Here is a 13,700-nt window from a genome sequence, read left to right as displayed (position 1 = left end):
GGCAGAGGAGAGCGACTCCTTGAACTTAGAACAAAAACAGCACTAGAACTTCTGGGAAATCCCAAATAAATGCTACTTTTGACATATTTAAACACGACCCTGAAGTCACAAAACTTAACATGATCTGATCTAATTAAACTAAAACCAAACAGATAATACAACTGCTGCCTTCTCAAGGTGAGAATGGATTAAACCTTCCAGAGAAGCCTGCCAGTGCTTTTTCCACTGATTCCACACTTTCTGAGAGAATCTACATGCTGTTTGAGGGGTTAAATGTGTTGTGTAATTCTATTTGGCTTTGGCAGAGCTCAGAGCGCCAGCAGAAGCCCTGCCTCAGCAGTTTAGCCTGCCCAATAAAGCAGCAGGCTTCATACCACTGGGACAGTCTGACAACCACAGCCAGAGACGAGCCCATGCCACTCTGTCCAGGAGTTAGACAGGGAGAGGTCCCACCACAAACACAGAGCACACACACACACACACACACACACACACACACACACACACACACACACACACACACACACACACACACACACACACACACACACAAAGCTGCTTGTAAATATAAACAGAAACGTTGCAAGTTTTCCTTGAACGTGCAAGATAAGCAATCCGTGACCTGTGACCATCACCTCAGTTCTGGAGGGTGCTGGGCCCTGATCCAACACCCACTCGCAGGAGCACAGGAAATGACATTTCCTACGTTTTTTTGCAGGACACAGAGGGAAAAACACGGGGAGGTTGACGGAGACAGTTGGAGGGAGAGTGAGGGAGCGAGTGGGAGTTTTTAAGTGGGAACAGAGCCTTTACTGTTTCATATTACAGAGAAAAGAGGAGAAAGAGGAGAGGAGTTAATGGTGGGTGAGGGCTCTGGTGGGCTGTGCAGTCAGGCTCTGTTTTCAGTGTAGCTGCTTGACCAAGGGCTGTGCAGTTGTCTGGGTTTATGGATTCACTGACTGTGGAAAATGTACTTTTCTGTAGTGGTCCTTGTCCTGATTAAGGCTCTGGTCACAGGTAAGTTCACCATGTTTACTTAAAGAAGACAGTAGAAGTGACGTATGCAAACAAACTTTAATTATATTTATTATAAAACTTTGACTCACGTAAACCCTGCATGTGGCTTAACCTTTCTTCAACTTGGCAAAAACTTTCCTGCGTGCTCTGTTGGAAACTGCTGCAGAGTTGAGTTTATTTTTTAGGATAATTAACACAAAACTTGCATTTTTATTTTATTTTTCCTATGCTAAGCTGCTCATTGGTTAAACGTTTGTTTATGAGAACACACACACACACACACACACACACACATGGTCCCAGTTATCTTGCATGTATTGAGTTGTCCCTCAGTCAGGATGAACGTTTCTCACCTGTAGCGTCTGCTTTCCTGCAACTCACACGTGTTTTGGGTATTTCTGATTTTTTTTAAGGCAGCTATGTCACAGCTGGAATCAGAAAAAGACACAAATACATTAAAAAAAAGGGAAATAAGGAAGTTCAACTTGATTTTTACTCCCAGAAAAGTTTTGTTTATGAATCCTGGTCTTGTTTTGAATTCCCATCTCGTGGTGGAATGACAAATTTAAGCAAAACCAGTGATAGTCTGATCTCCGGCTGCATGAATCCTACAAGCCGTGGCAAGCATGTGCATGGATTTAGTTTATTTAAAATGTTAAGTGTAAATGTCAGAAAATACAATTTAGCAAGGATGAAATCTTGAGTTTTGCGTGTGGGTCGAATTATCAGCTGTTCTCTAATTTAAAGCAGCTGGGAGGAGTCACGCACGCAAGCTCTTACTGGGACTGTGTGACTTATGCTAATGCAAGAATGTCTTCTGCGGTTGTGTCATAAACATCTCGTCGTAAACCAGTAAATCGAAACAATAGTTGCGAGGGAAAATGAAACAACACCAGTCTCAGACATATTTAGACTAGGTGCACATATTGGATTGTTTTATTTGTTTGAAGATGAATATTTAGGGGCTTAAATTCAGAATGTGAAATGGAAATATCACCTGTGACATTTGTGTTTTGTGCCACCAGACGTATGTCACACCCTGAATGTGACAGTCACCCCTGGACCTGCCGTCTTCGTGACCGAGAGAGAAAACCTGACCTTGTCCTGTCTGGTGTCTCAAAGGAAGAGGAGCAACAGTGTCCTCATCCTTCGCTGGTTCTTCTCTCCTCTCACTCCTCCTCCTTCTACTCCACCCACCACTCCTCCTACACCTGGCCCTCCTCAGTTTCTGATTGTGAGGATGGGCATAAAGAAAATGAAGCTGTATGGGAACTACACCCGTCGTTTCCCCCAGCCAAAGTTTCATTTGTATGATGATGACGGAGACGGCGAACTGTACCGGCTGCTCATCCTAGGTGTGACGGGGATGGATCAGGGCTCCTACATCTGTAGAGTTCAGGAGATCCGCAAACACAAAAACACGTGGAGGGCCTCCTCTAATGGCACCAGCTCCATACAGTTGACAGGTAAAATTGATTTAATTTAAACACAAATGACTCTTACTGGTGCAAGGTTGTGGGATTACAGAAGCTAGGTATAGTTAGGAATGTAAAAATAATCTGGAAGAAGGATTTATGCCCCCTTCGCTCATCTGCAGGCCTGCATTTCTCCTGATCCGCCGACCGTGGTGGTCAGAGGCAGCAGAATTATACGTTTTTTGTTTGGTAAAGAAGAAAACCCTTCAGGCCTGATGTGTAAACCAGGAGGTCCTAAAACAAAGTGAGGTTTCAGCTTTAGTGGATTAACACATGCTGAGAAGCTTTTAAGGGTAAGGTGACCAGTTTAAGGAAGTCATTTCCACTTCACTCATTTCCTGTGTGTGTTTTTGTTGTATTATCTCAATGCACTCATTTCATTTCAGCTCACTATATTTGGCTTGCAGAGCAATCGGTCAGTCTGTCAGTTCAGGCTGGTTTTGGCTTGAGAAATTCATCTTTTTTGTAACAAATGTCAGCAGTTTGAATCAGGCGGTCATTATTAGTCATCATGTTCAATCATTTTTTCCTTTGAATTACATTATAATCAGGAAAAAAGCCTCCTCTTGGCAAAGAAGTTTTGGATTTGAGATCCTTTCCGACCCATTTTTTCACTCACATCTGTTAAATTCTTCCTCCTTGAACAAGACCTAAAAGGGAAGCATCTTTAATTTGAGAATAAATACACTTAAAATTTGCATTTGTCAGATCCAAACTGTTTAGCTGGGGTCCGTAGTATGACGCCATCAAGGCAAGGAGGAGAAGATTTTAAAATTTGAAGCTGCATCTCCTACCCTTGCTCCCCTTCTGGAAGGAGCTGAAAACCACGCCACACACACACACACACACACACACACACACACACACACACACACACACACACACACACACACACACACACACACTAATGGAAAAAGTAATATTTTTGGTATCTTCCTGCTCAGCCACACTTGATTCTAACTGCTAAATTATCTCCTCAGCCTTCTGCAGGAGCTGCTAATTACTTGTTTTAATCAAATCTGCAGTGCTAAAGCAAGGAAACGTTTACAACCAGCAAGAATCTGGCATTCATGATGCTAGCACACCCCTGCTAATGCTAAAACAGGCTAAAACAATAGCCCGATGTAGTGTACAGTTGAACTAATCACTCGAACACAAAAAAGATAGTTCCCTTCTCGTTCCCCTCTCTCATCTTCCAATCAAGCTAGTTTCACGGGCTAAGTTGATGAAGGCATGTCTATGCTGGCAAGTAAGGCACACCCTTGTTGATTGACAGCTTTCTTTTAACTATTGGTCTCTAGTACAGGGCTCTTTATGTGTTTTTTATTTATTTAACCTTTATTTATCTAGATGAGTCGATTGAGAACTCATTCTCATGTACAATGACAATCTGGCCAAGAGGCAGCAGCAATAGACACATAGTTTTAAGTCCAAGAAAAACAGATAAGATAAAACAAATACAAGACAAAAATAAGATGAAACAATTAGACATAAAGACAACTGACTTTCCTCATTTACAATATGTACAAGCAATCAAAACAGACTTAAAACAGTCTTTAAGTACTCAGATGGAGGCACATTGATCAGAAACTATTGACTGCAATGAATTGTTGAAGGTAGATAAAATGAATTGTTGAAGGTAGATAATGGAATGTAGGAAGTGAGCTTCAGTGATTTGTGCAGTTCATTCCAGTCGTTAGACGCAGCAAACTGGAATGAGGTGCAAGCTTTGGGAATAACCATAGAGATTAAGTTACTGGAATGTAAATTGTGCTGGTTGTTGGAAGTGAAGAGTAATGAGCAAAGATATGATGATTGTTTTATATATAAATTGATACCAAGGTAACAACCTGCAGGATTGGAGTGATGGTCAATTAACGAGTGATCACAGATCACAATGATGAGTAGTGAGAGGGGCACCAGTGACGAAACGGATTGCTGTGATAAATGACATTGAGTTTATGAATTATTATTTTGTTTGGGTAAAACCTCACCAACGGATGGCAATTAGAGTCAAAGCCCCTGGGAGCACAACCTCCAGCAGGATGACAACCACATCAGACTCCCTTACATCACCGGTAACGAGCGAAGAGGTTAATGTGTAAAACGTTTTGGAATGGTGAAACTTTTGTAACCGTTTTTTACAAATCAGTAGATGCGTTTTGTCTTCACGGGCTCCCATAGAAGGAAAAATTGCATCTAATATAGCGTCGCCCAGAGACTTAGGGTGTTTCTCAATGTCATGGCGCCTGGCCTCGCAAGGCGATGTCTTGCAAGACAATGTCTTCTGTGGCAGTCATGTAACGTCATGTGACATGGGAGGTAACGTTATATTTTATACGTATAAGTTTCAGTATAATTGCATAAGGAGCCTTTTCTTATTAAATTGTGATATATATTGGTTAAATTAACTACGTAAGTGAATTACTACCTGCTAGCCATCGAAGCTGCAACTACTAAGCAACTAACCAACCATAGAAAACTGCTTTGGATATATAAAAATAAATAATAATGAATAAATAATTCAGATATCAGCCCGATAACTACAATTTGTTGACTTACATTTAAACTGGAAATTTTCCCCCGAAGTAGCTGGCAGCTTCTGATCTTTTAGAAAATATTGTGCTGTATTCTGGGAAATGATTGACCAAGGCCAGAAAACAAGGCACCTCCCGTGTATCCTTGCTCAGCTAGCTACATGGCTAACAAATGGAGAACACACACTTCGGTAGAACATGAACATTGGAACACGCCTTGGCGGTTCCTGATGACGTATCTCCTAGGCAACCAGGGCGGGACCAAGACATCAAGGCTATGTTTCTTGGCATTGAGAAACACTCGTGTATTTTAGACCTGATTTTTATGGTTATATGTTACAAAGCCACCAGTATTTTTCCAACAACTGGGCATTATTTGATTCATTTTCAACAGCATTTAGAATGATGTTTCCAGTTTAAACAACACATTGTCTCTTTAAAGAGTGCTTAATATTTCTGACCCCTCTGTGTTTGCTTAGCATCAGTGTTAAATAAGTCCTAATGATAAACAAAAGGAACTTCGGGATGAAATTCCTCCAAAGAAACTTTTTGAGAGGAAATTTGTTCTAAAATTCCCTCAAAACCACAGGAGGCCCACACGTTTTCTGACCATGAAAACAGTTTTTTGTTATTTTCTTCAAACAATGAGCAACATAAATGTTTTGCATGTGTGCTTACTCAAGCTGCAATATCAAGAGCTATTGGAGTGTGACCCCAGACCTCTGGCATTTCCATTCCAAAACAATGATCTCACACAGTCAACAATATCACGCTATGTTTGACTATGAGGAGGAAAAAGTAGTGCTGCTGAGCTGGCAATACTCTGAAGCTTTATAAAAAATGACGTCAACATTTTGGTTTACTGAACTTCTTTTTTTGCAAGTCTCAAGAGAAAAAGAAAATCACCATAAATGAGGTGTAACTTATTTAGTTTCTGCAGAAATCAACAACAAATAGAAAATGCAGAATTAGAAGCTGATTAAACCGTTTCAAACTAACCATTTTCAGCAAGAACTGCTTTATCTTACTGGATTTTTAATAGTTTTATGATATTGTTCTTTGTTTTGATCCAAAATCCCAAACTTGACTTGAATATGCACCATCTGTTTTTGAAAAGGCAACTGGACTTCGTAAAACCGTAAAACAGCAAAAAGGAGAAAAAACTCTTGAAAACGAGATATTTCTCCAACTGTTTGTTTTGAAATCTACTTTGTTGTGGCCACATGTGACCCACATAACTTACCTCTCACTGGTCTGATGCCAGGAAATGACGCTGGTTTTAGACAGACACAACCATCCAACAACGCCCTGCCCTAATTCAGAACCCGCCAAGGAAGCCACACAACCTCAGGCATCCAAGACATGCACCAACCTCAGAAAGTAGAAACACAAAAGCCGACGCTGGGGGAGAAAACAGAGAAAAAAGCTGCAGACTGGGGAACCCCTCACTCTTCTGTTTCAGCCTGCTACACCACTAAGACCAGTACATTTCTCCATGTTTTTGTCCGTTCCACACCTCCATGTAAATGCTTTCTGCTGCTTTCCAGCATAGTACAGATCATATCCAACAGGATCCAGGTTGAGTCATACTGACAGCCAGATTCATGTTCTGGTTTATCTTTTCACATTTTTGTCTTTACACCTCTGAACACATCTGTACCTGTTCCTCCTGGCCTGTATATGTGCTTTCTGCATAAACGTGGCACCACTGCTGCGCTGTGAGTTGTACATCTGTAGAACATGTGTAGATATAAATGCTCCCCGACAACCAACCTGTTGACCTCACACTGCCTGCACTGATCAGCTCTGAGGTTCATCTTGTGGTTTTGGGAGTCTGGTTTAGAGATATTTGACTGAATAATAACTGTTTACAAAAGATGCATGATAATTACATCAGCTGTCAACCTACATGTCTACTGTTCTCATTATTTGGTTTACACAGTTACGTTTTCTGCAAAAAGGCTTGAAGTTGGTTGAAGTTTATGTCATGTTGTTTTAAAGGTGTGGGACACTGAAAACACTTTTTTAAAATTTTTCTGATTATAATCAGTCACTCTGAGTTTTTAATGCAGGCTAACCATGAAAATAGTCTCCCACACCTTCATCCTGCATTATCTTCCGGTAGAAAATAGGATTTGAAAGGCCTGTCACATTCATGTCAAACTGTCTCTTAATATTCATGGACCCAACTTCTTGACTCATGACGGGGAAGGCTGCTGTTGGATAAAGCGTCCAGCAAACAGCAGCAAATGTTCCAACTAGTCAAAGCTAACCATTAGCATTAGCAACTTCAACGTGAAAACATCAACGTTTCAAGTCATTGGTAGAGTCGCATTACAGGTATCCAATCAGAGGCAAGATGTCAGGAAATAAAACTCCAAAACCCGCAGTCTGAAGCTCAGCTGTGATGTGGGTAACTGCTAGTTCCTGGAAATGGTGCACCGGCATACCCTCGAGTACAACTTCAGCTTGGTTTATGCTTGGCGCATTCACTTTCCGCGCGGTGATGCGGCTCGCGGATGGAACGCGCTTCACAACTCGCAGCGTTTATGGTTCATGCGGCTTGTCTCTGCGGTGAGCCAATATTCTCCCAAACTGTAGGGGGCAGCATGGAGCTCTACGGCATGCATCCAACACTACACCATAGTAGAAGTAAAAATTACTGTTGTTTACAACATGGTATTCCAGCATTTTTTAACAGCGTTCTTGTCTTTTCCGACAGTGCGAGCTATTTCTCTCCAAGAATTATTAACAACATGTTGATCACGGTGATCTCTGAGAGCTGAATCATACAAATGTCTGTATTTACGAACCTCTGCCATACTAGCTCTTGCCGGTCCGCCATGTTTTTCCGCGTCTGACGGCGCAGCGGAAATTTTGGGCCGTGCGGAGGCGCGGTGGAGGGGCGTGGTTGTTAAAATGACGCAATTTCGCCGCGCGGAGCCGTGCGGACCTCGCGGACGCATCAAGCATTAACCAACCTTTACAAGGCATTTATTCCTACTAGTGACCACTGTAAATGTCCTGATTAAACGATTGAACCACACCTTTAAAATGCTTTCATTGGAGAAGAAACACGTAAATTTGACCTCTAACCTCACAAAGAGTCTTTCAGACACATGTCTTAATCTCCTTATGCTTTTTGTTTTTCACAAAAACATAAAGCAGCTGTGAATTGATTTAAAACAATCGTAAACAAAGAGATGGGAACCCCCCAAACTGTGTCCGAGAACAGCAGTAAAGCAAAAGCTGGTGTGTCGTGTACCCTGTGTGGCTTTTATGTCAGCGAGGTTCGGATATTTCTAGAAACCGCCGTGGCTGTCTGCCCACAGACATCAGCAATTTACAAATATAGTCCAGACAAAGAATTTTATGTGCTGTTTTTGCTGATCTTTATTTTTTGTAAAAATTCTTTCTACAGTGCACATTATTCCAGATGATGGCAGCAATAAAGGAGTGGGGTTTTTATTTGCAGGTACAGTTTTTATTATTTGCTAAACTTTTGCGTAAATTAAAACCAGCCTCTCCCTGGACAGTGATGCAGCATTGATATGTTTTTCTGTCTGATTCCAGATGTGTTTCTGTGTGCCGTGTTAATCTGCTCCATGGGACTTCTGTCCATCTTCATGTTCACCCTAATCCTAATCTGTCAGTACTTCCACAGACGACACAGGCTTAAAGGTTAGATGAAGTTTTATCCCGCATTAACAAGTGCAGCTTAATGTTTAATTTATTAAAAGAAAAGAAAAAAATACATGTTTTCTTCTGTTCTCTCCACAGCCAGTTATCTTTTGGTGAAATGTCCAGAAAGCAGGTTTGTTGTTTTTTATAATTCTCACAAAACAGGAGACAGAAACTGAACTTTTTGTAATTTATAGAGTAAAAATATTGAACATTTTATCCATTGTATGAAACCTTTTGTTTTACATAAATTATTATTTATGTCAAGTTTCTTTAAGCAATAAAAGGTAAATTTCAGATGAAGTTTCAATTTTTACATTCATCAAACGCAACGTTTATATAAGAACACTTGGCTGTGTTGTTGAGCCAAATGAAGCGTGAGGTGATTCTTTTTCTTAACATTTATTAGGCGAGTTTACAAATAAATTAAAAATATAAAGGTGAATGCACCACTGGTTTGATTCGCTGCTCAAATGAATCTGTTGCTTCAATGCAAACCAGACGACAGCAAAAATCACAAATTGTCTACTTTATGCAAAACTTTGAGAGAAACCTTTTTTCATTTTGTGATTTAGCTCTGGAGAAACTGTAACCAGCTCCAGCAGTTGCTCCAGTTCCTCCCCGAGAGCCCAGAGAAAAGACACAGGACAGAAAACGGACAGAGGAGTAACAGCGGCGCCACCGAAGCTACCCACAGAGCCTCTGCCTCACACTCCCACTAAAGGTAAAGAACTTCCCAGAGAGTTTTAAACAATGTTTTCATTCAAAAACCCAAAAAACAACCACATTATGGACATGAGCTGTATGAAACTTATGATGGACAGTTATCTATTTCAGAAAACTGCAATATTATTAGATTACTGGGAGCTTCAGAAGCTCAGCAGCAACAAGCTTCACTTTACAGCCCAAATAAACGTGGTTCAGTTTCTTGACCCCGTCTGAAAGTTGAGTTTCATGTCAAATTCCACATGCAGTCGGAGGTATTTTAGTGTCACAGCAGGCGAAGAGAGGCCACCGTGCCAAGAAGCGCAGTTTAAACTTAGCTGTGAGGTAGTAAAGGATATCTAGGAGATGATTCATCTGGCAGTGCAGACACATGAAAAGCAAGTGCAGCAATGAAAAGGACTGAAGATATTTTAAAGTGGGCTTCTGTGGAAAAAGTCATGACATGATCCGTTGTGAGCAGCCTTAGTTTAGAGAAACAGATTGTTTTTTGGACAAAAATGATGAGCAAACCTCTCAAAGTGGGACCTATGTGGGTCACCGCTGTCCTAAAACAAATCTAATCTTCACAAACCTAAAGCAGTTCATGCTTGTGACTGTCATTGCTCTTTGTGGTACGGTACATTTAGTTATAAACTGATTTTAAGTAGAATTTATCCAGTTATTCCTAGTAAACCTTAGCAAAGGTGCATTCTGCAGCATTTTGGTTCCACGTGCAACGTTTTTAAAGAGACACTGTGAAGTTTCATATTTTTAAATAATTTTCTTGAGCCAGGATATGCTAAAATAACCCCTTACAGGGTTAATGAAAGGCCACCTAACCCCTATCGCCCTGTGAGGCCAGAATATTTTATTTGCAACTTCACAGTTGCCGGTCCGGTCTGATGGACTTAGAAAAAAATGGGGCTGACATACCTGGCATTGCAATCTGCTTCCAGCACGCTTTCTGCATGGTTTAGATCAGGGGTATTCAATTCCGGGCCTGGAAGGCCGGTATGCAGCGTGTTTTGGTCGTTCCTTTGCTCCAACACACTTGATTCAGTGGTTGAATCAACTGCGCAGCAGCTCATAAGGATCTGCAGAACCCTGGTAATTACCTGCTGATTGAAATCAGGTTTGTTGAAACAGTTAAAACTAAAACTTGCTGGAGACCGGCCCTCTAGCCCTGAAATTGAATTCCAATCTTTAAGATCATGACCACATCTTATTTGTTTAATTTAGCGATGAATCACTCCTGTAGACACTTAGGAATGCTGGGGAGACTTTTCAGCTGTACGATTAAGGTGTTAAAAGATGAACGCACAGCAAGATATAGGTTTTGCTTTCAGTTCTACTAAATGCACACTAGGGGGTGCTAAAAGCAAGCCCAAACTGCCTGATCTCCCTTTAACATTTCTGATGGAAGTGTAATTCATTTAGAGTTCAGATTCACAGCCATGTGAATAATTTTCATATTTTTGAGCTCTATTTCAGAAATCCACATTGAAACTGATTAGCCATTAGCTCCCCTGCCTGCTCAGCACTGATCTCCCTTTCTCCAAACCGAGGCTCTTCAGAGAGCTGCCTACAATCAGTAAGAATTTAATTGTTTCAAACGGTTCCATAGAAACCTTTTTCTAAATATATTAGCAATTCCATTAAAAAGACGCGGACAGAAAATGATCAACGTTAATGTGGAACATGTTTGAGCTCGAACACACATTCACACGTGTTTGTTCAAATCTCCTGATGGTCATTTTAAGTCGATTAAGGTTCCCTATTTTTTTTTAGTGCCCATTGCTGCAAAGAGACCTCAGAAGCCCAGAAGGTTGAAGACTCAGCAAAGGAGATCTGCCACAGTAAGCCTCCTCTCTCAGGCCTTAACCCCCCATATGGTCATGACCAGCAGAAACCATAAAAATAAACCTTTAACAGTGTTTTAGATGTGTTATGTTGTGAAAAGAAGCATTTCATACTCTTCAGCACCGTTGTAATTGAAATACATACAACTGGGAATTTGTTGCACGACCACATGATTGTCTACCAGACTTTATTGCCATCCCTTCATTCAGTTATGAGCTTGATAATTCTATTTAGCATTATTGCTTCTGAAACACAATTATTTATTTAGAATGCTTCGTTGGTTTTATATGTACAATGAAAGTGTCAGAACAACTACAGACAGAGAAAAAACTGCTCAATCTAAGAACCTTCAGTATTTTTGCTCATGCTGCTTTTGAGATTTTGTAAAGGGATGGAGCCGAGAAGATGTCAAGTGTTTCCTTTGGATGCCCAGACAGATTAGATTAGATTAGATTAGAGAAACTGGGCCGATCTCAGCTTGTTGGATGGAAGTCCTGTTGTACAGGGGAGGTTCTAATGTTAGAGCGGCGGCCAGTATCTCTGTTACACTCTAAAAATAAAATGTTGAATGAACTTAAGTTATGTCAACTGGTTCCACTAAAGCTAGTTGCTTAAATGTAGAGTAACTGTTATTGGTTTACGTTAAGAAAATGTATGTGACTCTTCACATTCAAGCAACTAGATCTAGTGGAACCAGTTGACATAACTTGGTAAAGTAAATTCAACATTTTTTTTTAGAGTGGCACGTTCGTAAGAAAACATTAAAAATGGCTACTAAGTAGTTCAAATTTGAGTGACAATATAATTCAGTTAGCTACTTTAGGTACAAACGCTTTTTGGTTTGGTTTAATATGTAACTATTTAGCACAGTCAGACTGTTATTTTGGTTATTCATCTCAGTGACAACAGAGAGGTATTTTCCCTGCATCTTTTTCCAATTTTCAAGCCTCCTTTCCACTGGATGTGAAAACGGCATGTGATGTAATAGCGGCGTTTTACCCGCGAGCTCCCTTCCAAACGAAACGAAACGCAAAACAGGAGCAAAAGCGTTCCACGCCACTGATCCCGCAAAGTCACAAAACCACGGAACAATTGCAACCCCACGTGTGATTTCAGAAATCCACACAAAAACAAGCAAGGAGAAAGACACCTGCATGTGTCATGATCCGCCCCAGCCTCCCTGACTGTGTCTCTCCTGCCCTGATTAGCCTTATTGTTCTCACCTGTCCCTGATTACTCTGCCCATGTGTTCCTGATTCCCTTGTGTATTTATACCTCCCTCCTGGTTGTTGTCTTTGTCGGTTCATTGTCGTTGTCCATGTTCGTTCGTCCTGTTGCTCCCGTCCTTCAATAAACATCTTTTATTTTTTTACATCCGTCTGCCTGATCCTCTGCCTCCTGGAACCCACCACCACACATGGTCTGCCACCTCCACCCGCAGAACATGACAGAATGTATCAAAAAAAAGTCTGTGGCTTATTCTCTGTTCTTTACATTAACTACGGGGTTTCACAGAAAATGGCACACATTTATCTGCACAGGACCTTTATTTTGAAAGTTTCTGGTTGGTTCACACTGACCTAAACTTATCTAAACTGGAGTTTGACGCATTCTGGAAGCGCGGCGCATATGAAATAGACTTGAAACATAATGATAACTTCTCTTCGCTTTTGTGAAACATCCAAAATGTTACACTTTGCTGCCAATGGAAAGGATCCGTCCTCTGTGACGACAGCTAATTGCCATGTAGTACGTTTTTTGGTGCTTTCACATCTAGAGTAAAGGTGGCTTTAGGCTCTGCTGTCAAAAGGGGGTCCACAGGGGGGTCCAAGCTTGCAGTCAGGGCGGCACTGGCCCACTCTGGGTTTCCCTTAGAACCGGCCCTGCTGATGTATCAAATGTTTTCACTGTAAATCGATTGTTCCAACAGCGCCTGCAAGGTTCGGGAATCAGTGAGATGTTTACCATATAAAAAAAATGTGAATGAATGAATTACAAATGTTCACTTTAGCTTTATCTGCCAGTTAAAATCTGCTCTCCTTTTGCTCCTTCAGCCTCGAGCATTACAAGAGGACAGTCTGACGTATGCAGAGCTGGAGTTGGTGAGACCGAGGCAGGGACCACCGGCCTCCTCCATCCCTCATACCCCTCCCACCGTCCCAGACACTGTGTACGCTCAGATCCTCTTCCAGGAAGAAAGGCTCTAGATATGGCAGTTTGGTACCTCCTGGTGAGGGCAGAGGCCCAGCTCTCCAGACTGAACTAAACCAAACAGAATCCTAAGGAGCGTATTTATGAACTATGACTATGGCATTGCTTTTTTTATTGTTGGGGGAGGGGGGGGATGCCCCGTTTGAAGGTAAGGTTTTGCTCCTTCCTAACAGGGAGGGTATGATTCTGTCACCAGATGTTATTGTTTTAAAGA

The 13,700-nt window shown here is 41.3% G+C and overlaps 1 protein-coding gene across 2 annotated transcripts; it reads left to right on the top strand.

The window, feature by feature from the left end:
* Nucleotides 1–742: 742 nt before the first annotated feature.
* Nucleotides 743–13,677, top strand: vstm4a (V-set and transmembrane domain containing 4a). Of its 2 annotated transcripts, none has more exons than XR_011515679.1 (8): nt 743–1,017; nt 2,043–2,483; nt 8,451–8,504; nt 8,603–8,710; nt 8,810–8,843; nt 9,286–9,434; nt 10,907–11,006; nt 11,204–11,271. XR_011515679.1 is itself a non-coding variant. In XM_015944264.3 (8 exons), exons 1-8 carry the CDS (start codon nt 969–971, stop codon nt 13,480–13,482), a joined length of 1,056 nt encoding a protein of 351 aa, XP_015799750.1. In that variant the 5' UTR covers nt 743–968; the 3' UTR covers nt 13,483–13,677. The 2 variants fall into 2 exon arrangements, 1 of the variants encoding a protein (XP_015799750.1); XM_015944264.3 differs by lacking the exon at nt 10,907–11,006 and adding an exon at nt 13,330–13,677.
* Nucleotides 13,678–13,700: the final 23 nt, after the last annotated feature.

This window comes from Nothobranchius furzeri, chromosome 12 (assembly GCF_043380555.1).
Source record: "Nothobranchius furzeri strain GRZ-AD chromosome 12, NfurGRZ-RIMD1, whole genome shotgun sequence".
Taxonomy (NCBI): domain Eukaryota; kingdom Metazoa; phylum Chordata; class Actinopteri; order Cyprinodontiformes; family Nothobranchiidae; genus Nothobranchius; species Nothobranchius furzeri.
This window is presented reverse-complemented; position numbering and strand designations above follow the sequence as displayed.